This window comes from Epargyreus clarus, unplaced genomic scaffold (genome assembly GCF_041222505.1).
Source record: "Epargyreus clarus isolate Ecla_fem2 unplaced genomic scaffold, WU_Ecla_fem_2.2 ptg000015l, whole genome shotgun sequence".
Taxonomy (NCBI): Eukaryota; Metazoa; Arthropoda; class Insecta; order Lepidoptera; family Hesperiidae; genus Epargyreus; species Epargyreus clarus.
Window position 1 is genome coordinate 13,250,986 of NW_027332223.1, and position 26,978 is coordinate 13,277,963.

The 26,978-nt window shown below is 38.3% G+C and overlaps 1 protein-coding gene across 1 annotated transcript in view; it reads left to right on the plus strand.

The window, feature by feature from the left end:
• ck (unconventional myosin-VIIa ck) overlaps positions 1 to 26,978 on the plus strand; it is a 45,069-nt gene that overhangs the window by 14,105 nt on the left and 3,986 nt on the right. The window contains exons 2-12 of the mRNA XM_073080947.1: positions 3,058 to 3,106; positions 9,044 to 9,304; positions 10,923 to 11,201; positions 11,342 to 11,626; positions 11,816 to 13,411; positions 13,995 to 14,222; positions 20,586 to 20,825; positions 20,992 to 21,156; positions 21,355 to 21,639; positions 21,729 to 24,197; positions 25,674 to 25,873. Coding sequence (XP_072937048.1) covers positions 3,089 to 3,106; positions 9,044 to 9,304; positions 10,923 to 11,201; positions 11,342 to 11,626; positions 11,816 to 13,411; positions 13,995 to 14,222; positions 20,586 to 20,825; positions 20,992 to 21,156; positions 21,355 to 21,639; positions 21,729 to 24,197; positions 25,674 to 25,873 — 6,026 coding nt within the window. The 5' untranslated portion in view covers positions 3,058 to 3,088. The remainder of the gene's footprint in view (positions 1 to 3,057; positions 3,107 to 9,043; positions 9,305 to 10,922; positions 11,202 to 11,341; positions 11,627 to 11,815; positions 13,412 to 13,994; positions 14,223 to 20,585; positions 20,826 to 20,991; positions 21,157 to 21,354; positions 21,640 to 21,728; positions 24,198 to 25,673; positions 25,874 to 26,978) is intronic.

Consider the following 26,978-nt stretch of genomic DNA (forward strand, 5'->3'; position numbering starts at 1 on the left):
AAGTATATTTAGTTTGTTAGTGGTTCGTAATGTGTACATTCGTCTTTTCCAATATAAGTAGTTAATATTAGCTGTTCTAACTACGGTACATATTTTGATTGTTTATTCTTAATTAGACTCAAAACATTAAAAGTTAAAGTTAAAGTCAATAAAAATATAAGCGCATACAGTGTATTGTACATAATAAAAATAGTCTAATACTTTCATTAAATAAATATAGGCAGCCCTAATAAGAAACCCTTTATGAGTTTTGCGTAGGTAGATTCCCTTCCCTTTTGTAAACAGAGCGAAGGGTTAAAACAAACAATACTGGATAAAAAGATAAAAAATACACGAAGTCGTGTCGAAAGGTAAACAATGAAAAAATATTTTTAATACGTTATCCTGTCATACATTGCATTAGACCGGATAATCTTTTTTGAAAACAGTGTTGGATTTTGTTATTTTTTATATTTATGCATCGATAATAATTAAGAAAATATTCAAATAATAACCAAAGTAATATTAGGATATGGACAATAAGAATCGTTGGTGTTGACGTAACGAGTTTCAGTAATATTCAGCATAATATATTAAAAGTGTTAGAAATAAATATCATTCTATGTGCAGCCAGTTACTAAAATAATTCCCTCTAAGGCACTATTAAATAACGAAGTGCATACATAACTTGTCAATGCTAGATTTAAGAATAGTAATTTATTAAAGTGTGACGTAACTTGTCCGTTATCTCATAACGGATTTGAATAAAACGTATTAAAGTTACTTAGAAAAGGTGAAACATTGAAAATGTGAAAGGACTCTACAAATTAACGAATATATTGTATAATACTTGCGTAATTACATATGTGTTTATTATGCGACAACTTCTACCACAACGGTAATAAAATTTTAATTTCATAATGCAATAAATAACATAATATTCAAGTTTCACTGCGATAATTAAATGCGAATTTGACCTTTTTCTTCTTATGTTGGAGTATATTGTCACACTTCAAACATTATAAACTTAATTATACAACGAAGTAATTAGGTAAAGAGTTTATTGATGTTAAGTATACGGGGTGGATAAAGAGAACATTTGTGGACCTTTGACTTATCTAAAATTCCGTAGACAGAACAGTACGCTATCAAGTTTGAATAGTATGATAGATGGATTCTTAAGTATTCTTTGATCTTTAACACCTCTCAATCGCTGTGATATTATGCATAGCCTTTGTCTTAATAAACAACAATACAATCCCTCGGGGCTGTTAACAAAGTTTCAATAAAGTCTTACAAAGAACTCGTTACAGAACAATGAAGAGCATTACAATAGAAGATTGTATCACGAGGAAGCGAAACATTTTTAGGGCGAGGGCGCTATTTCGTCGCTCGATGAAAAATAAATATTTTGAATTGACTTGCCAAAGGCCTTCCCTTAAACCCTTTAAGACGAACAATAGATAACGACCTCATTTTATGTATTCATCGCATTATTTTATATTACCTTTATAATATTTTTGATGCGATAATGGTATAGATCATCATCATCGTCAAACCATTAATGTCCTACTTCTGGTAAGAGTAGGGGTCTCCTTTTCAGGGTGATAAGGGTTTTGAACAAAGTTCACCGTAGTGGCTAAGTACGGAATGGTATACTTCTTAGTTTTCTCGCACCATATTAAAAAGAACTATACATGACGAGATATAAAACTTTACTCAAATTATAAACTGTTGCCTTTCATTTATCGTTGAAAGGAATTTACTGTCAATTAATTATACGAAATAATGATAAATTTGGTAGAGTTTGTAGAGTCATGCGCGGGTGCTTGTTGTATTATTACAAGTTTATTAGAATTTATGTCATATCTTCACACGGATTAAGTCAAATGTATGATTGCCAGTATTTTTTTCTGTATTAGCAGTGCCCAACTGTCCACCGCAATTAATACACACATAAAAAGGTACACAGACACATTAAAAGGTACCACGTAATTGTAAATGAAATTATGTTCACACATAGTCACGTCATATTATTCAGTAGGACTACCATGAGTTTACAAAAGTATTACTCGCTAGCGACTGCGTAAAATAAATGTATGAAAAATTGTACAGCGCCTCTGGTGGTCACTCGTAGAACTAAAATCCGTAGTGACGTAACTCGATACGTAAAAAACCTATCGAAATCAAATCGCTAGTGAATGTCATTATGATCTATTGCCATACAAATTCGGTCCCATGAGTCATGAATTTGACAGACGTTGTCAAGAAATACCGTAACGATAGTAGTTATGTTATTCACTAGCAAAATGACAATAGTTTTCTATTTACCATTTCTATAGTGGCGTTTCTATGCCAACTCATGGTAATGCTACAGGTTATTATGGGGTACTGTGGGGTACACGTTAAGTAAGTAGGTAATTTGTCTGATTATTAAATAATGAAAATAACCTAATCCGCGACAACACGGGCGCACAACATAGTAATCTCTACTTTCTGAGTATATTCTCTATGAAAACAAATTTTAAAGCTTTATATTCTTATATTCGAAGTTATTTTTTAATTTTAAATATACGTAGGTAGATGATAATCACTGTGTAAAAATCCGGAAACTTACTAAGATTCTGAAGGTTATAATTTACTTGTGTAGTGTTGAATTTGTATTAATTTGTATCTATCTACCTACGCGTAAGTAGAGTTAAATCTGTGACGTGTTTTGTACCAAATAAATACAAAACATAATTATTATTAACTATGGAATACAATCGTATATAAATGTATGTACTTAATTATTTATTTATTATAGTAAAGATGTGTTGTATACTTTTTGTGTCTTTATACTTTTCATGACCTGGCATTCCCTTTATATTTACGTCTAATTCCGAACGACCTATTCTTGATTAGTAATGATGAATATTTCGTAATGAACCGTGTGGCATAATAGTTTCTTTAGCAGTCGTACAAGTAGAGAATAGTAGGTTCAATCCCTGTTCTGTAGAGCCCATTTTATACATCGTTGAATATTTATTTAATTAAAATGTGCATGTTCGAGCTCATAAGGGCATCGTTTTGTTGCAGAGCGGGCCGGTGACCACATGTCGGCGTCATCATGGTGATCGTTACCAGAGTGAGTAATGTTGCCTTTACCAATAACCGGAACCTATTTCAAGAATATGTAATTACAACAATATGTATACAAATGAATATGTATTACAAATTACAATAATATTAGTCGAGCATAACTTTATAATATGTAGGTAACTTGTAAACTTAAATATTTTGATAAAAAATATTTTCACAATACACCTATATTCTAATTACTTACATAACTATTTTTTTCTTATTAAATGGAATTTAAAACACATGATTTGGAATACAATTACATTTGAAAAATCAACCTATTTAAAAACGATTCCCAAATTAGTGGTAGAGATATTAAGTATAGTCCTATAATAAATACCTCCCCAACTGAAATAAACTTCAATGTGAAATTATATCGACACTGTACTTTCTAAGCATATTTCAACACGATAAATACGTCACAATAAAGTACACGAAGGGTATCTCGCTTTCAATCTTGTTAAGGCACGTCCTCCAGATCGCGCCGCGCTTCGCGATTGCACAAATAAATAGGCATGTAAGTACTTACAAGTTCAAAGTTCAAGGCTTCTTCGGCTTACCTTGTTCGCCTTATTCAATGAAAAGTATGACGATGCACATATATTTACGAATATAATTACTGCTTACATTGTGCCAGCTGTAATAGAATTCGAAAATTAAAAAAGCAATTTTTCAAATTTTTGATTTAAAACACTTCTAATGGTAAAAAGAAGCTTCTAAGAATGTACTTTGTGAGAAACAAGTCAAAATTTATGTAGTACGTATATTCGATTTGAATTTAGAACAAAATAGTTTATTTTTAATTCCATCCATTTATGCATGTTGTGCCTTCTATTTATTTCTTTTATTAAAAAATATGTTATTTAATTTTGTATCAAAAAGTAAAATTATTTATTTACACTTGTATATATTATGATGTTTCCTTGTTTCATTAATGTAAACAAATTAGCATATGAATTTAAATGTATGTTTATTTGGAGCTTATTAATAAAATCATCGCTCTGAATTGGCTGGCATACCTAGTTAGGTACGGCACATAATCACATTCATTTTTTTTAATTAACTTTTTAAATCGAGCTCAAATTGGAAGGTAAAGTAGAGCGAATTACCACCCAAAGCGGTACATACTAGGCGGGTTCCGATCATTGCGTTTGGCAACACATTCCGTCAGTCTGTCTCAGATCTAGCTCTGTGCCTGAGGGCGTTCACCTTACCCGTATTTACACGTAGCCGTAATACTGTTGGTAGAATTAATATAAATTAATTTTAGAAAGGAAGGATTTTAATTAACAAGACAGGTAGACTATAATCATGTTTTTTTACGTTTTATTAGGAAATGCTTAGCTGTGCCCACGACTTCGTTTTCCTGTGCTCATTTAAAATTTTGCGTAGGTTTACTTAATATTTGATTGGAATTCAAACCAATATTAAATGCATAATCTTTTTTTCGCTATCAAATGGGTAATTTCTGGCCATGTCCATAAAGTGTTTTCGCCATCCGCATATATAGGTAATCAATTTATTTGGCACACAGTATTAAGTCATGTAAATAGATAATTGTAATATCAATTAATATTATAAAAAATATTTTATCGGATCCTAACTATTATTCTTTTAATGAGAGTTTATTATATTATTTATCGCAACATGACGAATTTTAATGTTTTTGCCTTTGTATGTAAACTTGGTTTGGCGGCATTACAAATTGTTAAATGTCAATATCTGCGACCATAAACTAAATAGGAATACAGCCCAAACGAGAGCGAAAGTGACCACACCCGCACAATGGACTCGTTGTCTTAAGGCCGCGTGGGAAGATATCTAGCTGCGATTAGGTTTCACAATAAAACCTGATATTGAAATCGTATAGCATTAAGCCTTCATTGAAAAATTATGGTTACGAAAATATATAAATGGTCTTACAAGGCTGAGTGAGTTAATTAGCCTGTACCTGCCATTATTGTTACGCCAACGAAAAAAAAGTGTCAATGTGATAACGGCGAATTTGGCGGGAAATATAATTATTAAATTTACTAAAAGTCTAAAAGCAGTCGAAGATAAGCAGTAGGTAAGGAGAAATTCTTTATTTACCTGTAATCTGCAGCATCGTTGCTCAAATATGTCAATGGAATTCAAATGTTAGACTCCGTTTTAAAATTCGTACGAGTTCTCGGAATGCCTACCTAGAATCACGTCACTACTCGTATGTCGAAATTTATATACAGTATAAATATTTATGGTCGGTGCAAGTATCAATTTGGATCTGATTCTGATCGGAGCTATTTCTTTAACTTTTTTAATTATTTAAAGTACCTTAGTGTGATTTGCCGATTAGTCACATATAGGTTATACATGATTTGCCGATAAGTCACATATAGCCTATATGTGAAAAATCGGCAAATCACACTAACTAAATAACCCATTTAAGATAATGCGAAACTAACTTTTACGGTGTCACGGGAAATGGTGAGGAATTTGTATGGAGTAACTTTAGGGTAGGTACATCATAGCAATAATTGCTACCATTATAATTTCGTGCATCCGTCTGTCCGGCCGTCGTTAATCTTATGTCATAGGTAAAAAACTGGAGTCTTAGAGAATTGCTAAATTTGAAGGTTAGACATCTTGTTTCTATTACATAAAATGTGTTTTCCCTGTCACATTGTGTCCTAACTTGGTAATTTGTGGCACACGTTTTGCACTGCATCATTTGTGTTTAGCGCACTGTTTTATTTGAACATCGTGCATTATCGCTAGTTACGAACAGTTCCTACCGTGACGACTATGTTAATATAGTATGCAAATAGGAACATACGTGTTATTCACTTTGCTTTACATTATGCAATACATCTGTTGAATTATGTTCTAGATTCCTAGATCTGCGGGAATTTTTCACCAAATAAACTCGTAGTACTTAGCAATGCATGGTATTATACCTATATTAGGAGTGCACTCGGCACTGGCCGGCCCGGGTATCGTTTAAAGATATACTTAAATAGTTAGTGGAAAAAAAGTTAAATTTTTGGAGATCGTATTTTACGAATGTATTTTTCTATTAGATATAGGTACGTTTTACGATTATTAATTTCGTATGGAATGTGTGTACCTAAATAGGGGATGTTTTGTTTTAATATAAAATGTTTACTGCAGAAGCAATATAATACCTATTTCGGCAGGTGCTAATAAAACACTTTCTAGAGTAAAGGTTCATAAGGCTTAAACGTAGTGATTAAACATTCTCTTTGAATATGCTTAGAAAGCTCGCTGATTGTATGGTCGGCACTTTGGTGACAAGCTGGAACGACCGGTAACGAAAGTTTGACGTTAAATTCGATCGAGCATTTGACAACCACACATGCATTTTAATAATCGTCAACCCACTTTTCGGTTACTTAGCATGTAACATAACAATTCAAGATAGGTATATAAAAAATGTAGGTATGTGTAGAATAATAAATATATAAATGAATAGATTAGTTAAAATATATAAAAAAAATCGATTTAAATAAAACACGAACATTTATACAGGGTGTCCCGTAAGTACCACAACAAAATTAGGGAGAACATAGGTTAGGGTCTGACCTCTCAGAGAAAAAAAAATTTAGCAAAAGTTTCACCGTTTTGTGCACTATCAACTGTTTTATATTTTTTTAAAAATTCAGCCCTTTTCATCTTCTTTCGTCGAGAATTATTCACGTTAAGCTTCAAAGAATTCGCTTTGGTCGGCGCAAACTAACGTTACGTCAATGCGTTGGAATCCTTCTCATAAAAGCTGTAAAGTTCTATGCCTATGGACTGAACCAGAGTCATAAAATTACTAAACTAATAGTATCTAAAAGGATTGCAAGAGCTTAAAGTAACCGCAGACGATAAGTTAGTTTTTAACAGCCTTATTAATAGCATGAAAAAGGAGCAGGTTCTGAGGTAATCGTTTGTTGAGTATGTTCACGCAAATTAATTTTATTGATTATTATCATGATATTTTTTTATGAAATAAATAATAATTTTGTGAATGAAAAGCAAGAAAAAATGTTAATAATATTCCCACTTTGTAAGCGGTGATAAGTAAAGAGGTACGATTATTTAAAAAAAACGTGTTTTTTTACGTGGTGGTACTGTAGAGTTTAGTAGCATTGGACATACATATAATTATATTATTTATCTTTCCGCATATCGTTTCAAACCGTGAATCTCATTAACATGCAAGTAGGCGATGTTATGGTGCTAATTGAATACACACACACAAATGGCAAATGGTACAATTGTTTACTTTCACCAAACTACAATATATAACTTTAGACAGCTAAAATATAATATAAATTGTAGGCCACATCTTTATGATCTATTTCTATCATGAATTTGTTTCTTATTGAGTAGAATGATGTTGAGTGGCTACTGGCTCAATTGCATATGACACGACGATCAGATCCTCAGGCAACACACCTGCGATCGGTTTCAGATAGAGCCTGATTGATATGTTATTGTTGTTGTCACAGTTGTCATGCCAAGTACGTTTGCTACTCTAGTTTTACATAAATTTTATTATTAATTACCGCCCCCTGAGGATGATAAACAGACGATTCAATAGGTTTTAGTATTTGTAAAGTGGCCCCAAGTAACAATATAGTATCAAGTATGTTCTGTAGAACTTGCCCTGATTGTTCTTTCTGTACCCCAGGCAATAACAAGTTCAAACAATTCGGCGTTCTTCAGACCTACTTCGTCATTAAAATGATATTAGGAAATCAATTTACATACTTGTAGTGTTAATAAATCACAGTATTGAATGAATGAAGATAATAATAGCGAAATTAAATCAGTGATCGACCTCGGGAAGAAGCGGTCATGTGTCAGTGATAATGCTATCAATAACCAATATTCACGTTTGGAAACGCTATTTCACGTATTTCTATGTATTATTAATAAAAAATACTAAAGGTTAAACATGCAAAAAGTGTTTTGATATGACTTCAGTTAATAATATTTTTGAGGTAAGTTAAAAGTTATTTCAAAAGTCTAAAATTGTTAATAAAGACCTTTGTATCGGCGTTTGCTTAGTGATCTTCTCTGGCAATAGTAAGGTAATAATTATAGGTTCGTTTTATTATAAATAAGAGACGATTCGTATATAATTAATTCTAACAATATCGTCATCATTGTCTATTAATGAGATGTGCTTATTTTTTTAATATCAGTTCCCACAATGACACTCGCATGATAATTATATCTTATTTAATAGCTGCCTAATCTGCTACTCTGCGCAGATAGTAGGTACTTAAGTTATAATAGGAGCTTAAATCAATAAAATATTAGAAAGGTTAAATGCGACATTTATCTTTATAATATGTACAGACATGGCAGTCATGGCACGTACTTTCACGGAGATTGAGATAAGGATACAGCCGAATACTCGCCGGATATTGATGACAAGCTTGAATAATAAAATCTACTTTCTATTATTAAATTTGTAGGTAGTGCTATTGTCTGCGTTAATTCGGTATAGCTCGTAGATATATTTGATCGTTCAATAATTGTCTCTATTACTTTATTGTAAGTGTAACTAAATGAATTGCTTATTGCCTTAATAATAATCAACCTTGTACATGTCAACTCTGATATTAAATTAAGTAAAAATATGAATCTGTATATTTACTTTATATGACGACGATATTTTAGCAAATAAAGGTTTGACGATGAATTTGATATATACTTACTTACATTGCACTTTAGGTAATATGACGTTTTGTTAATCAAAGATTAAGCTACTGTCACTAAAATAATGATAACCTTTAATAATTTTTTATTGCATGCTTTTGTATTAAATACTATTTACTTATTGCAAGACTAGTAATGATTACCCATACTAATTATACTATTACCCATACCTGCACAACAATTTATTTGCATAAGATCCAATTGATAACATTTCAAACCATGATTCCAGGGCGATTACATATGGATCGAGCCGGTGTCCGGGCGGGAGTTCGACGTGGCGATCGGCGCGCGCGTGCTGGCGGCCGAGGGGCGGCGCATCCGCGTGCGCGACGACGACGGCCAGGAGCAATGGCTGCCGCCCGAGCGCCGCATCAAGGCCATGCACGCCACCTCCGTGCACGGCGTCGAGGACATGATCTCCCTCGGCGACCTCCATGAGGCCGGCATCCTGAGGAACCTCCTGATTCGGTACAATGAGAACCTCATCTATGTAAGTGTTTGAAGTTACAGCTTCTTGCTGATAAACCCTTGTATAAACGTATGTCTAAAATTGAGAGTGAAGTTTTACCGTTATACTGTTTATTTATTATACATTAAGGGGCATTTCACGCCAAGCGGACAGGAAAAAAAAGTGAGGTTCTGAATTTTGTTCATATTGGCGTCAATCCTTCGTTCATAACGTTCATAAAGATCATTTTAATACGAATACAGAGGCACATTTTCATGCAACAGCTCATGATAAGAGACCTGTCATGACCTTGGAGCATACCTCAAACGTTTGGCGACTCGTGCTAGATACCTCCAAGTAGATTAATTATCCAATGCGTTTGTACGAATAGGCAAAGTCATCTTTAAAACAAACAGCGATATACTACTTTTTCAAAGATGACATTTAACATGAAATGATTTTTTGCAAATCGGATTTGATTCCGCAATCACCATTTCAAGAACCAAAAACTGGCATGCTTTTGTTCCAACAACCGAAGGCCAGCTTATAAAAATAACTAGTTCTAGTATAGATTCTCATTGTAAAGTATTTAACGTTATAAAATAAGATCTATTATACTATTAGGAGTATTATTTCAATATTCTGCTGACAACAAACCAGTACGTTACCTCACGCTCAGTGCGACATGCATGTACATTAGTTTACCTATCTCCCTAACTACTGGAGATCCCACGATAAAACTTCTAGTGTAGTTTTAATATACTTTTGGCTGTATTTTAGTACAAAAAAATTAAAAAAAAAATGGTCGAAGTTTTTGAAAAAATATTTTGAAAATTTCACTTCCGGTTTTGGACGTGTATTTTTATTTATTTTTCAAAATAGATTTATCTATTAAAAAGTTCAATCAATTTTCTATACAAACCGCTAAATCAAATACTTTATTTATTTATTTTAATGTACGAAATAAATCTTTAAAAAAATCATGATTTCAATTTTCACCATTTTTTAGAAGCTCATAACTCGACAAATAATCACTATATAAAAATAATATTATATGTTCACATTCCTATCCACTAAGACTATAATTGACGCCAATATGAACAAAATTCAGAACCTCACTTTTTTTTTCCTGTCCGCTTGGCGTGAAATGCCCCTTAAGTTTTATCCTCTGAAGCAATAACCGATAGGGAAGGAAAAGTCCTCAATTAACGAGTAGGTACTTCTAGGCAAGCAGAATACAGTCAGAGATCGCCCTTCGACTAGCCGGATCGATGGCCTGAAAAAAACAGTGTTAAAATTTTATTGAGTAGCAAATAGTGTAATTATTACGCTATTTGTATTTATGTTATGTATCTTAGAGAAAGTTGTTACATAAAGGTAAATATCAATCACGATGTATCCACAAAGAGGGTGTTATAGAAAGTAGACCAAAATATTCATTGAAATCATCTTTACTAACTTCCTTATTTGTGTTTGAAGAATACGTATTGAGGATTTGGTCCACATAAATATATTTTCTAAATTATAGCAATAAATACGATATTTACTATGCAAAACTCATTTCGCAGAGTAACGACCTAAACTATCTATGTTAATTTATGTTAAGACCCAAGATTGTTAGCTTCCTCGTATGCTAATAAAAATGTATCTTTGCTTTCAGACTTATACGGGTTCTATACTTGTGGCGGTGAACCCTTACCAAATTCTACCGATCTACACAGCAGACCAAATCAAGTTATACAAAGAACGCAAAATTGGAGAACTGCCGCCCCATATATTCGCGATAGGTGACAATGCGTACGCGCATATGCGTCGGTACGGTCAAGACCAGTGTATAGTGATTAGTGGAGAGTCGGGTGCGGGAAAAACAGAGTCCACAAAACTGATTTTGCAGTATCTTGCGGCTATAAGTGGAAAACATTCATGGATAGAACAGCAGGTTAGTATTCAGTGTAAAAAGAAACCGATAATTGTTCAAGCTTATGATATTATCCGTACATAAGTAATATTCATGAAAATATTTTCTCAAAATATCTTATGTGCATTCCAATTACCAAACGTATTGTTTTCAATTTACAGATCTTAGAAGCAAATCCAATTCTGGAAGCCTTTGGTAATGCAAAAACGGTTAGAAACGATAACTCTTCACGATTTGGCAAATACATCGACATCCACTTTAATAGTGGAGGAGTTATTGAGGGCGCTAAAATAGAACAATATTTATTAGAAAAATCTAGAATAGTTTCGCAGGGGGCAGAGGAGAGGAATTATCACGTATTCTACTGCTTATTGGCTGGCTTATCCAAAGAAGAGAAGAAGAAATTGGAATTAGGAGAACCGTCGGAATACAGATATTTATCTGGGGTATGCTTTATTTCATATTTCTAACAAAGATTTACATATAATGCTATCAGACTTCCCTCCAAAGGCACTAAGGAAAAATATATATAGTATTTTGGATCAAAGTTTTCATATCGCAATACTGTGAAGCGATTGTATATAAAACATACTTTCTATCTAAAAATCAGACTTATCGTACCTATCGTTTTCCAGGGTGGCAGTTTTACATGTGAGGGCAGGGACGACGCTGCCGAATTTGCTGATATCCGATCGGCCATGAAAGTTCTCTTGTTCACTGAACCAGAAATTTGGGAAATACTTAAGTTACTAGCAGCTGTACTACATTGTGGAAATATTAAATATGAAGCAACGGTTGTTGACAATTTAGATGCTACAGAAATTATAGAACAAGCTAACGTGCGAAGAGTGGCCACTTTATTAGGTGTACCAATGCAGTCGCTCATTGATGCGCTCACAAGAAAAACGTTATTTGCTCACGGAGAAACAGTAGTGTCGACTCTTAGTAAAACTCAGTCAGTTGATATAAGGGACGCTTTTGTTAAAGGTATTTACGGCAGACTTTTCGTTACGATCGTCAGGAAGATTAATGCGGCAATATATAAACCAAAGTCAACAATGCGGACAGCCATTGGTGTACTCGACATATTTGGATTTGAGAATTTCGATCAAAATAGCTTTGAACAATTCTGTATTAATTTCGCCAATGAAAATCTACAACAGTTCTTTGTAAGACATATATTCAAATTGGAACAAGAGGAGTACAATCACGAAGGCATAAATTGGCAACATATCGAATTCGTAGATAATCAAGATGCACTGGATCTAATCGCACTCAAACAACTTAATATTATGGCGTTAATAGACGAAGAATCGAAATTCCCCAAAGGCACAGATCAAACTATGTTAGCTAAGCTGCACAAAACTCACGGTCTTCACAGAAACTACCTCAAACCAAAGTCAGATATTAATACTAGTTTCGGTTTAAATCATTTTGCTGGAATCGTGTTTTACGATACACGAGGATTCCTCGAGAAAAATCGAGACACATTCAGTGCCGACTTATTACAATTAATACATGTATCGACGAACAAATTCTTGCAACACATCTTCCAAGACGACATCATTATGGGATCGGAAACACGCAAACGAGCTCCGACGCTCTCAACACAGTTCAAGAAGTCATTAGATTTGCTAATGAGAACGTTAGGAACATGTCAGCCATTCTTCATTCGATGCATTAAACCAAATGAATTCAAGAAACCGATGATGTTCGACCGCGGCCTCTGTTGCAGACAACTCAGATACTCTGGAATGATGGAGACCATAAGAATCCGGAGGGCCGGATATCCAATCAGGCACAGTTTTAAGGAATTCGTCGAAAGATATAGGTTTTTAATATCCGGCGTTCCGCCAGCCCACAAGACCGACTGTCGGGCGGCGACTGCGAAAATATGTGCAACAGTCCTCGGTAAATCAGATTACCAGCTAGGTCATACCAAAGTGTTTTTGAAGGATGCCCACGACTTGTTCTTGGAACAAGAGAGAGATAGAGTGTTGACGAGGAAAATATTAATCCTGCAGCGATCAATACGTGGGTGGGTGTATCGCAGAAGATTTTTGAAGATGAGAGCGGCAGCCGTTCTCATCCAGCGGCACTGGCGAGGGAAGCTGCAGAGAATCCGGTATAACAAGATGAAGGTGGGATACGCGAGGTTGCAAGCTTTGATTCGAGCACGAGTGCTGGCGCATCGCTTCAGGCATTTACGAGGGCACATCGTTTCGTTACAAGTACGTGGTATTAATTTTTTTTAGTAACAGATTTAAGGATATATTATAAAACTGGCAACAGTAATTAAATGTTAATTGCCATCGGATCACGCGTGTGGAACGCCTGCTATTAGTTACAGACCGATTTGTATGCTTGCAATAATAAATCAGGTGAAGAAATAGTACAAAGTAACTTTTTACTATTGAAGGTTTTCCGCTGTTTAACGGCTTGAACCGTGCGTGTATATTTCGAGTTAGAACGAGTAATTTAACGTCGATTCAATATAATATATTTTTTATAATACCAATGAGCCAATGAGCAAGCAGGCCACAATATAGTAACTAGTTATTTTCGCTTATGTATATTCGTAATCAACCTGGGATAGGATTGAAGTCGTCTTCCCTGTGGTCAGGTTATAGATGAATTCTCATGCTCTGAGGATTAAGTTGAAATGCCTCATTTAGGTCCATACATTTAATACGTGCTTTAAACCAGGACATAATTTAATAGCGATTGATGCCGTTTTAGATAGTCCATTGTTTCACCCGTAAATTGAAAACAGCGACGTTAATAACGATGATATCGTCACAACTCTGTTTCCAGGCAGCAGCCCGAGGCTACCTGGTGCGCCGGTCGTACGGGCACAAGATGTGGGCGATCGTGAAGATCCAGAGCCACGTGCGGCGGCTGATCGCGCTGCGGCGCTTCCGGCGCATGCGGCAGGACGCGCGCGCGCACAGCGAGGCGCTGCGCCTGCGCCGCCAGGAGGAGCAGCGCCTGCAGCACCAGGGCAACTCGCGCGCCAAGGAGATCGCCGAGCAGAACTACCGGGTGAGTGCGACACGAGGCGCTGCGTCTGCGCCGCCAGGAGGAGCAGCGCCTGCAGCACCAGGGCAACTCGCGCGCCAAGGAGATCGCCGAGCAGAACTACCGGGTGAGTGCGACACGAGGCGCTGCGTCTGCGCCGCCAGGAGGAGCAGCGCCTGCAGCACCAGGGCAAATCGCGCGCCAAGGAGATCGCCGAGCAGAACTACCGGGTGAGTGCGACACGAGGCGCTGCGTCTGCGCCGCCAGGAGGAGCAGCGCCTGCAGCACCAGGGCAACTCGCGCGCCAAGGAGATCGCCGAGCAGAACTACCGGGTGAGTGCGACACGAGGCGCTGCGTCTGCGCCGCCAGGAGGAGCAGCGCCTGCAGCACCAGGGCAACTCGCGCGCCAAGGAGATCGCCGAGCAGAACTACCGGGTGAGTGCGACACGAGGCGCTGCGTCTGCGCCGCCAGGAGGAGCAGCGCCTGCAGCACCAGGGCAACTCGCGCGCCAAGGAGATCGCCGAGCAGAACTACCGGGTGAGTGCGACACGAGGCGCTGCGTCTGCGCCGCCAGGAGGAGCAGCGCCTGCAGCACCAGGGCAACTCGCGCGCCAAGGAGATCGCCGAGCAGAACTACCGGGTGAGTGCGACACGAGGCGCTGCGTCTGCGCCGCCAGGAGGAGCAGCGCCTGCAGCACCAGGGCAACTCGCGCGCCAAGGAGATCGCCGAGCAGAACTACCGGGTGAGTGCGACACGAGGCGCTGCGTCTGCGCCGCCAGGAGGAGCAGCGCCTGCAGCACCAGGGCAACTCGCGCGCCAAGGAGATCGCCGAGCAGAACTACCGGGTGAGTGCGACACGAGGCGCTGCGTCTGCGCCGCCAGGAGGAGCAGCGCCTGCAGCACCAGGGCAACTCGCGCGCCAAGGAGATCGCCGAGCAGAACTACCGGGTGAGTGCGACACGAGGCGCTGCGTCTGCGCCGCCAGGAGGAGCAGCGCCTGCAGCACCAGGGCAACTCGCGCGCCAAGGAGATCGCCGAGCAGAACTACCGGGTGAGTGCGACACGAGGCGCTGCGTCTGCGCCGCCAGGAGGAGCAGCGCCTGCAGCACCAGGGCAACTCGCGCGCCAAGGAGATCGCCGAGCAGAACTACCGGGTGAGTGCGACACGAGGCGCTGCGTCTGCGCCGCCAGGAGGAGCAGCGCCTGCAGCACCAGGGCAACTCGCGCGCCAAGGAGATCGCCGAGCAGAACTACCGGGTGAGTGCGACACGAGGCGCTGCGTCTGCGCCGCCAGGAGGAGCAGCGCCTGCAGCACCAGGGCAACTCGCGCGCCAAGGAGATCGCCGAGCAGAACTACCGGGTGAGTGCGACACGAGGCGCTGCGTCTGCGCCGCCAGGAGGAGCAGCGCCTGCAGCACCAGGGCAACTCGCGCGCCAAGGAGATCGCCGAGCAGAACTACCGGGTGAGTGCGACACGAGGCGCTGCGTCTGCGCCGCCAGGAGGAGCAGCGCCTGCAGCACCAGGGCAACTCGCGCGCCAAGGAGATCGCCGAGCAGAACTACCGGGTGAGTGCGACACGAGGCGCTGCGTCTGCGCCGCCAGGAGGAGCAGCGCCTGCAGCACCAGGGCAACTCGCGCGCCAAGGAGATCGCCGAGCAGAACTACCGGGTGAGTGCGACACGAGGCGCTGCGTCTGCGCCGCCAGGAGGAGCAGCGCCTGCAGCACCAGGGCAACTCGCGCGCCAAGGAGATCGCCGAGCAGAACTACCGGGTGAGTGCGACACGAGGCGCTGCGTCTGCGCCGCCAGGAGGAGCAGCGCCTGCAGCACCAGGGCAACTCGCGCGCCAAGGAGATCGCCGAGCAGAACTACCGGGTGAGTGCGACACGAGGCGCTGCGTCTGCGCCGCCAGGAGGAGCAGCGCCTGCAGCACCATGGCAACTCGCGCGCCAAGGAGATCGCCGAGCAGAACTACCGGGTGAGTGCGACACGAGGCGCTGCGTCTGCGCCGCCAGGAGGAGCAGCGCCTGCAGCACCAGGGCAACTCGCGCGCCAAGGAGATCGCCGAGCAGAACTACCGGGTGAGTGCGACACGAGGCGCTGCGTCTGCGCCGCCAGGAGGAGCAGCGCCTGCAGCACCAGGGCAACTCGCGCGCCAAGGAGATCGCCGAGCAGAACTACCGGGTGAGTGCGACACGAGGCGCTGCGTCTGCGCCGCCAGGAGGAGCAGCGCCTGCAGCACCAGGGCAACTCGCGCGCCAAGGAGATCGCCGAGCAGAACTACCGGGTGAGTGCGACACGAGGCGCTGCGTCTGCGCCGCCAGGAGGAGCAGCGCCTGCAGCACCAGGGCAACTCGCGCGCCAAGGAGATCGCCGAGCAGAACTACCGGGTGAGTGCGACACGAGGCGCTGCGTCTGCGCCGCCAGGAGGAGCAGCGCCTGCAGCACCAGGGCAACTCGCGCGCCAAGGAGATCGCCGAGCAGAACTACCGGGTGAGTGCGACATGAGGCGCTGCGTCTGCGCCGCCAGGAGGAGCAGCGCCTGCAGCACCAGGGCAACTCGCGCGCCAAGGAGATCGCCGAGCAGAACTACCGGGTGAGTGCGACACGAGGCGACATGAAACTACGAGTGGGCAATGTGGGTTAAGAAGGTCGCCGAGCTGAACTACAGTTTTGAAGAGTTCCTAAAATGTTAATAATTATACAGGGTGATTTTTTCAAATGGGCCATGGTCCATAAAATTTTGCGAAAATTGCTTAGAGGAGTCACGAGGCCGATTTTGATATAAATTAAATCTGCATCATTACTTTTTTAAAAAACTTTTTTCCTAGCCAGTCGAACAAGTTCATTTTTGAAAAACACCACACCCTATGTCCATCGGATCGTGTCGCTTTTAACGGTCAAATTCTCGGAAGAAATCATAAATGATAAACTAAAAGAAAAAGGTCATATCTAAGAAAATACATTTTATATTCATAAATTCTTATTCTAAGCCTTAACTACCTTATTTTTCGTTACTATGTCTGAAAATACGGTAGTGCAGTAGATTAACAACTACGTTCTCGCTATTTTTTTTTAATAACAATTTACAACTGATTACTAAATAAAGCATTCCTTCTTGTTATTTACATTTATTTTCATTTCTTTTCTAAGTTTAATTTGATTTGTAATATCTCTTTGCCAGAATTACTTCCCCGCATTACTTCTCAGGATTTGATCTTTATAGGCGACACTATTCGTTGATGGAATACAGGGCGTTTTATCTTTAATTTAAAATGTATTTATTCGATTCCCGGCTAGGGAAATAGATTTAAAAAATGTAATAATGCAGTTTCAGTTTTTATCAAAACCGGCCTCGTACCTCCTGTCAATATTTTACGCTATTTCTTAGTTTCGAATTTGCCCATGAAGGCCTATTTGAAAAATTCACCCTGTAAGAGTACCTATATTGTCTTTCATTATTCTGTACGAATTACGAACAATTCTTAAATCAATATCTTGGGGTGTAAATATTAACCTGTGTTGAAGAAAAGTGTGTAAATATGGTAAAAAGTGTGCTAACAAATAAAAAATTATGTCCTTTAAAGGACCAAATATCACTAATAATAGACCAAATATCGCAGCCTATCATGTAAGGGCTATCATTAACAAACATGTGTTTAAGCATAACTGATTATTATTAACGTAACTTCTAACTTCATTGAGTTGACGATCCGAATGCATTTTAATTTTTCCATTATCTTCCGCGTAAAACAATAAAATCATTTGTCAACATGAATCTACGTACGTCGACCTACTTGATAATTATCTTACTATGTAATTACCTGCCGCACCGCTAATAAACTCTGGAAAAATCATAGTCGCACGTGTGTTCTAGCTAGTGTACAAAGTTTACTTAGTGCATATTTATACGACCTATTCTATGATATAATGTAAATAGTAAGTATAAACTTTTTATACTTCTTTGTATGTACACTTCATTATTCTTAGTTCTAATTTTAACGATCTCTATCGTACGATGACTTCATACCTGTTTTAGTATGCCTAATATGTATAGATTAATAAACAATAGATATTTGATCATTAAGCATGGGCACTCTAGATATCCTAAAACAGATATACAAAACTAATATTTTCTATAAATATCTATTGTTTTGTATGTACGTAGATGTTAATCATGTAATCCGTTTATCTCAGTAATGGTAATGTTTACATTCTTTGACGTCATGACACGTTTTTATTTGTTATAAATGTACATTTCAGTTTTTGCACATTTTAATGGTTTTTTGATGTATTTATCTGTTTATTTATCACTCGTGTTTTTGCATACCTGTTACCAAGTTATCGGGTATAGTTATTATCTAACACTATAGTAGTCAAAGGTAGCAGAACTATTTTTGATTTCACTATCACAATTGATAGCGTTGTCAATAGTCCATTTGCTACTTATTTTTATTCAATTTTATAGAAAAAGACGGGGACAGACAATTTAGTTAGTTAATTTCTTCTACGCGCGAGATCAAATTACCGTAATATTCGATTTTAACTTTGACTTACAGTACATTTGATATTTTTGGGGTAAAAGTAATAATATTGCTTTCTTTAATGATTTCTGCTACAATTTCGAATCAGCGATTCTATTCAATCATACAGAAGACAAAATATAATATTAAACAACATAGTACGAGGCGTTAAAAAGTATAAGACAGACAGACATTTAAATTTATTTACAAAGTTACAAGTTTCACATCTTGAATTTATTTTGATGTCGTATTTTGATCTGTATAACAAAGTAATACTAGCGTCAATGAAAAATCAACGCAAAAATAATAAAGCATATCGGTAGGTATCACGATACCTATATTGTTATCTGATACATAATTCGAGATATCGGTCGTGATTGAGCAGATAGTGTTGAGATTGCGGTAATTATACAAACATAAAAACGCCGAATATTATCTACTCAGATAATCTATAGGTCGAAACTGTTGGAGATTATTTTAATTTATTGATTTAGGGAAGCACTCCAGTCATGTGTCAGGCCGTTTCTGGTACGTTTGAACTAAATGGTCGTGAGTAAATGCTGCTCAGAATGGTCGTGGGTCACTTTAAATTGTTTGAAGGTAACTAGAAAATTTCTTTTTTTATCGTCATTATAAAAATATATAGGTAAACCGATAGATATTTTGTATAACGATAAAAACCGACGTAATGCTCTTCTTTACATATTTATTAGGATTAATAAACTGTAATAAAAATATTCTCATTTTAAAGCGTAAAATATATACAATAAAAAACCTTTTGCGCACCGATGTTCAAAGCGGAATCGAATTTAATACTTAACTATATTTTTACCGATTATTTTATAGAACGTAATATTTAGAGCATAAGTTTAAAATCGGGTACGTTATTATATCATAAGTGTTAGATTCAATCAAGCAAAAAGGACCGCGTTACGCAACAACAGGTGCATGTTACCTAGAATTGGATAATGCCCAACCCAGTTCCTCCAGTAACTTGAGCCGGCCTGAAATCATACCAACTTCAACACTTGACATAATCGCTCGTGCTACTGACCGAAGCATGCTAAATTAATAAAGTAAAAGTTCTAGTGAAAATGTGGTGTAACTGTGTAAACAGTAATTTTGCCGTCGCTACACGTAACGTTAGTATCTTACCAATGTCCGTAAGAGGTAATAACAAAACTAGTCTAGAATAGTACTTATATCCAGCGTAATGATTAGTATTCCACCTGCTAACTTTCCCTATTTAGCAATGCATGCCCATTGCATGTCAACTTTTCCTTTCGCACGCAAAATTCCAGACACGGTTTTGTTGATTACATACTTGTAATTTTGTCTTTATTATTTATCTTTCAAAGTCACGAATCTTAACTTATTGCACATTTTTATTCAAGTCATAATTACGTCAATTATTATCAGAATTTTGTATCAATCGATTATCGTAATAATGTTATTTTTTTTGTAATGAAACTCTTACAAGATACTATAAAATTATATTGTCCATTAGTAAAGTACTAAAGTTCTAAGCTAGAGTTACTGAATTAAAATAAACATTGTCCTTTGTTTTTTATATAAACAAAAAGATTGACAATTAAAGTACTAATAACAAACAGAAACGTAATAACAAACATATTTTAGATGTCAGTCGACAGCAACTGGTAGGCCGGGCGGTACAAAATGTATTGATTTATTATTGCCTAAAAGATCATTACGAGTAATAAAAAATATTGTGTCGTTACGTATCATTAAACACTGTAATTATAAGTAAAACATTGGTTCACACGAATTGCTACATTAGAAATCTAATAGATTTGCCTATTCATTCACCTATTTTAAAGGTCTCTTTCATTGTTTGTACTAGGAGCGCATGTATGAACTGGAAAGGCGCGACGCAGAACTAGCTCTCGAAGAGAAGCGGCAACTGGAAGCCAAGAGAACTCTGCTGCAAGAGGCGGCGCGGAAGCAAGACGAGCCCGTGGACGACAGTAAACTAGTAGAAGCCATGTTCGACTTCTTACCAGATTCTAGTAGCGAGGCTCCCGCCCCAAAAGACACCTCTGTGTTCAGCGACTTGCCACAGCAACGAGCGGATCAGCAAGAGGTAAGAAATTGCACGTATTATGCTGATAATGGTATTATACGAAGGAATTATGATAAAAAGTACATAAGACTGATCACTAAATATGCATAAAATCCCTTATTATTCGATGATAACTTAATATTTCATGCTATCTTACGAAACTAATTAAAATATTTTCGAATTACAGATGGTTACTCCCATGCAAACAACATCAGAAGATGAAGAAGATCTTTCAGAATTTAAATTCCAAAAGTTTGCTGCAACATACTTCCAGGGCAATGTCACCCATCAGTATTCAAGAAAACCCCTAAAACATCCCCTCTTACCGCTACATACTCAAGGTGATCAATTGGTAAGTATCACAAAAAATCGTGAAGATTCTAGACGAAGATATTCATAACACAATAACCAATTTATTTTATATTTGTTTGTTCTTGAATGGTCTCACGTCATCATTTGCTGATAATATAACAATGCACAAAAAGATAATCATCACAAATAGATAAAATCTTGCGATTTTTTGTTCTGATAATAACAATTACATTTTTAGGCGGCACAAGCATTGTGGATTACTATTCTGCGATTCACTGGGGATCTTCCGGAACCGCGGTATCATACCATGGACAGAGACAACACGTCAGTTATGTCCAAAGTTACTGCAACATTAGGCAGGAACTTCATAAGGTCCAAGGAGTTCCAAGAAGCACAAATGATGGGCGTCGACCCTGATGCTTATCTAAACAAACAAAAGCCAAGGTCGATCAGACATAAGCTCGTCTCTTTGACATTAAAGAGAAAAAACAAACTCGGTGAAGATGTTCGAAGAAAACTTCAGGTAAGGATATTTAAAAATTAACTTAAAATACTTTTGAAGATTATAAGAAAACTTCTTTTATAATAATGAACTAATGCATTATTTTCCAGGACGAAGAATATACAGCAGATAGCTACCAATCGTGGCTAGAGTCGCGGCCAACGTCGAATTTGGAAAAACTCCATTTCATCATCGGTCACGGCATTTTGCGTGCTGAACTAAGAGACGAAATATATTGTCAAATCTGCAAACAATTAACTAACAATCCATCCAAATCGTCCCACGCTCGAGGATGGATTTTACTTTCGTTGTGTGTCGGATGCTTTGCTCCGAGTGAGAAGTTTGTAAATTACCTAAGAGCCTTTATTCGAGAAGGCCCTCCCGGTTATGCACCTTACTGCGAAGATCGCTTGAAGAGGACATTTAATAATGGAACTAGAAATCAACCACCGTCATGGTTAGAGCTTCAAGCGACAAAATCAAAAAAGCCAATTATGTTACCTATTACATTTATGGATGGAAATACAAAAACATTATTAGCGGATTCGGCGACGACAGCGAGAGAACTGTGCAATCAGTTATCAGATAAAATTGGTTTACGGGATCAATTTGGATTTTCTCTGTACATAGCTTTGTTCGATAAAGTCAGTTCCCTCGGTAGTGGAGGAGATCACGTAATGGATGCTATATCGCAATGTGAACAATATGCCAAAGAACAAGGAGCCCAGGAGAGAAATGCACCGTGGAGATTATTCTTTAGAAAAGAAATATTTGCACCTTGGCACGATCCGACTGAAGACCAAGTGGCAACAAACCTCATATACCAGCAAGTGGTAAGGGGTGTGAAATTTGGTGAATATAGGTGTGATAAAGAAGAGGACTTAGCCATGATTGCTGCTCAACAATATTATATCGAGTACGGACAAGATATGAACACGGAACGCCTGTACACGCTGCTGCCCAATTACATACCCGATTATTGCTTGACGGGCGTCGAAAAAGCCGTTGATCGATGGGGCGCACTCGTCGTAACAGCTTACAAAAAGAGTTATTACGTGAAAGAAAAAGTTCCTGCATATCGAGTTAAAGAGGATGTAGTGAGTTACGCGAAATTCAAGTGGCCTCTACTGTTTTCTCGATTTTATGAAGCATATAGAAATTCCGGACCAAACTTGCCCAAAAACGATGTGATTATCGCGGTTAATTGGACTGGTGTCTATGTGGTAGATGATCAAGAACAAGTGCTCTTGGAGTTGTCGTTTCCCGAAATCACTACCGTCTCGAGTCAAAAAACCAATAAAGTGTTCACGCAAACATTCAGTTTGTCAACCGTTCGAGGTGAAGAGTTCACATTCCAGAGTCCAAATGCAGAGGATATTCGAGACCTAGTAGTTTATTTTTTGGAGGGGTTGAAGAAACGGTCCAAGTTTGTCATCGCTCTGCAAGACTATAAAGCTCCAGGCGAAGGCTCGAGCTTTTTAACTTTCCAAAAGGGAGATCTGATTATTTTAGAAGAGGACAGTACTGGTGAATCTGTGTTAAATAACGGTTGGTGTATTGGTCGCTGTGAAAGGACTGTGGAAAGAGGCGATTTCCCAGCCGAAACAGTTTACGTACTACCAGCGTTAACTAAACCGCCGCCCGACATCTTAGCTTTGTTCTGTCAAGAAGGCGCCCAGCATGGCCGGCGACCGCCCACGAATACTTTCAATGGAACAGAGCCAAGAGACAAACCACACAATTTATTAGAATACGCGATGGATCATTTTAGATTACCTCCAAAACGGACAGTTTCAAAAGCACTAACGTTATCGACGGCTAAGAGGGGAGGGGCTGAAGAACTATGGCGACATTCCAGAGAACCCATTAAACAGCCACTGTTGAAGAAACTTCAGGCCAAGGAAGAATTGGCAGAGGAGGCCTGTTTTGCATTCACTGCCATCCTAAAATATATGGGCGATCTTCCTTCAAAACGTCCGCGTATAGGCAACGAATATACAGACCATATTTTCGATGGTCCTTTAAAGCACGAAATATTAAGAGATGAAATATACTGCCAAATAATGAAGCAACTGACTGACAATAGGAATAGAATGTCAGAGGAGAGAGGTTGGGAGTTGATGTGGCTGGCCACGGGACTCTTCGCGTGCAGTCAGGGGCTTCTTAGAGAGTTAACTTTATTCCTTAGGACTAGGAGATATCCAATTGCTCAAGATTCACTCCAAAGACTTCAAAAGACTTTAAGAAACGGCCAACGAAAATATCCACCGCACCAGGTGGAGGTAGAAGCCATTCAGCATAAGACGACGCAAATATTCCACAAGGTTTACTTCCCCGACGACACGGACGAGGCGTTCGAGGTGGACTCGTCGACGCGAGCGAAGGACTTTTGTCAAAATATAGCACAGAGACTGAATCTCAGATCTAGTGAAGGTTTTAGTTTGTTTGTAAAGATAGCTGATAAGGTCATATCTGTGCCAGAAGGGGATTTCTTTTTCGACTTCGTGCGGCACCTTACGGATTGGATCAAGAAAGCGCGGCCCACGCGCGACGGCATCACTCCGCAGTTCACTTATCAGGTCAGTAAATGATAATGCCATTTATTATCGTTGAGTTGCGTATTGATTTAATACGTTATGAAGAATATCTGCGAATTATTCAAATTTTAATAAGATATGCTGGATTATTGTATTCTAAGTAATTTCAATGTAATCTAACAAGTTTATCTAAATCCTGGTTGTTAATTACGTAATTAACAAATAAACGTTGAGTTTTTGAGAGATAATTACGTACGTCACATTTTTTGATTTGTGCTGTAGATTAAAACTTGTTTCACTAAAAACACAAATTGTCATATATTCATTCGGTCATATGGATATTTTTTAAATAATTATCTGACGCAGGCAATTTGTACACTACGTCTAGGTAATTAATATGTCGTAGAGTGTTTTGTCATCTGTTTTGTAGGATGGGTTACTTTTGTTATGATGTTACAAATGACCACAGACGAACACTAAACTTAGCTACGTCTCTAAAATTATAAAAATATATACCGGTGATATACTTATGACATTTAGTTAGATTTACTTAGTTTTAAAAAATGAAAGAAAATGACTGAAGTGACAATATTATCCTTGAACAATATTATTTCTTCGGCCATTTCGCAGAAAATGTTCATATTAAAATACCTATAAGTTTTGCTTAGCAACTTAATTATTGAACGTGTAAGGCATCTAGATTAGATAATAAAATGTCATTATATTATTATTACAAATATATTATTTGAAACATTATTTGCAGTATTGTAATTAGGTTAAAGTTCTAAATAACACCTTCAACTTGCAAACTTTTATAGTGAAAGTTTTTTTATAATTTTAGGGCAAGACTGCATAGTCCTAACAACTTTTTAAAGAACTCCGTAAGGGGTTAAGTTTTCTTAGGATATTTTATTTCACTGTTAAATTAATTCTAATATGCACATCATTTTGAAAAATCGGAATCATAAGTACATGATAGAATTTCATTTTTTATTTATGAATTTGTGTACACAGATACATAAAATAAATTTAACATTAGCACAAAAATAGTACCTTCAAATACTAGGTACTTATGTCAAACTGAAATTTATTCCAGCCATCCCTGTTGGTCGGAATGAGATATAACTACAGAGGCAAATCTAGGATTATTTATACGTTTATTACATGCATCAAACTCGGCAGTGAGACTGTAGTTAATGATGATATTACTTGCATGAAGGTGGTGGAAATTATTTCGAAGGTGGTAGAACTCACCGCCACACCTATTTCTGCCTCATAACAGCAGTGTTAAACACTGTTGTGTACTGGTTTGAAGGGTATGGTATGGGACACATACTTTTCCGAGGCGTTCCAGTTAGTCCTCAAGGGCGCATCTGTGGGCGACCTCAGATAGGAATATCTAATCCTATCTGAGGTTGGTTACAGATGTCTATGGGCGGCAGTCACCTACCATCAGGTGGTTTGCATGCTCGTCTGCTACTCCAATATAATAAAAAAATGAAAACGGTGTACCCGCAGGTGTTCTTCATGAAGAAGCTGTGGACGAACACGGTGCCGGGCAAGGACCGCGCGGCGGACGTGATCTTCCACTTCCACCAGGAGCTGCCGAAGCTGCTGCGCGGCTACCACCGCTGCGGCCGCGAGGAGGCCGCGCGCCTCGCCGCGCTCGCCTACCGCGCGCGCTTCGGCGACAACAAGCAGGAGCTGCAGGCCATACCGTGAGTATACGAGACTTATCTAGTCAAATCAGTCTTTCCAAAAAGAAATTGGCATTAAGGTCAATGATGAAATCGAAATTAATGTTAAAGTTGAAATTGAAAGTGACATAAAAGTCTCAGTCGTATTCGAAAGTATTAGTACAGTCGAAGTTAATATTGAAATTTACATCGAAGTCAAAATTGACGTCGAAGTCACAATTGACAGCGCAGTGAAAGAAGTGAAAGTTGAAATTAATGTCAAAGTGTATTTTGAAATTGAAATTAACATGAAAGTCTAAGTTAAAATCGAATTCGAAATAACCGTCAAAGTCGAAGTTCAAATTGAAATTGACATTAAAGTCGAAGTAAAATCGATGTTCAAGTGAAAGTTGGGGTCGAAATTAAGGCCAAAGTAGAATTCTAAGACGAAGTACCAAAATAACCGAAATAGAACACAAATTGATACCCAAATTGAAATTGAAGTCGAAATTCAAAATTGAAGCTGAGAATAAAACTCCGACTGCAACAAGACAGATTAAGACTAAAGCGGTGATAAACTTAGTCTAAGTTTCATATTTCAATTGTAATGGCAAGGATGCACTGCTATTTAATGGTTCAGAAATAATTTCACATCATAGGAATTTACCATATTAAAAAAGTGACCATACTTAGTTACAAAAAATATTCTTGGAAAATGATAATTTCGTTACTATTTTTAAATTTCAAAAATATCTTTCCACTTGCCGTAGTCTTACCTATTACTATTTTAGCATTTTTTATCATTTTCAAACTATTTTAAAATCACATATCTTCTAATTACACAAATATAAATACCAATTATAAAACAATCAATAATACTATGTATTATCAAACTAACGTTTTTTAATTGGATAAGATATCGGCATCTTCTATGTGTTATGTATTTATAACTAATAATAAATTATCGAACTTATCAAGCATTAGTTTACCAGAGTAATTATTGCAGATACATTTGAAGTAGCTGATGAGCGCATCGAAATTATTGCAAAAAATCCATTTGACGACAAATAGTCATTGTTTCTCGTGAAAATTTGTAATCAACGCCAAATAATGTCGTTCCGTTATTTCTTTCAAAGATTACATCAGT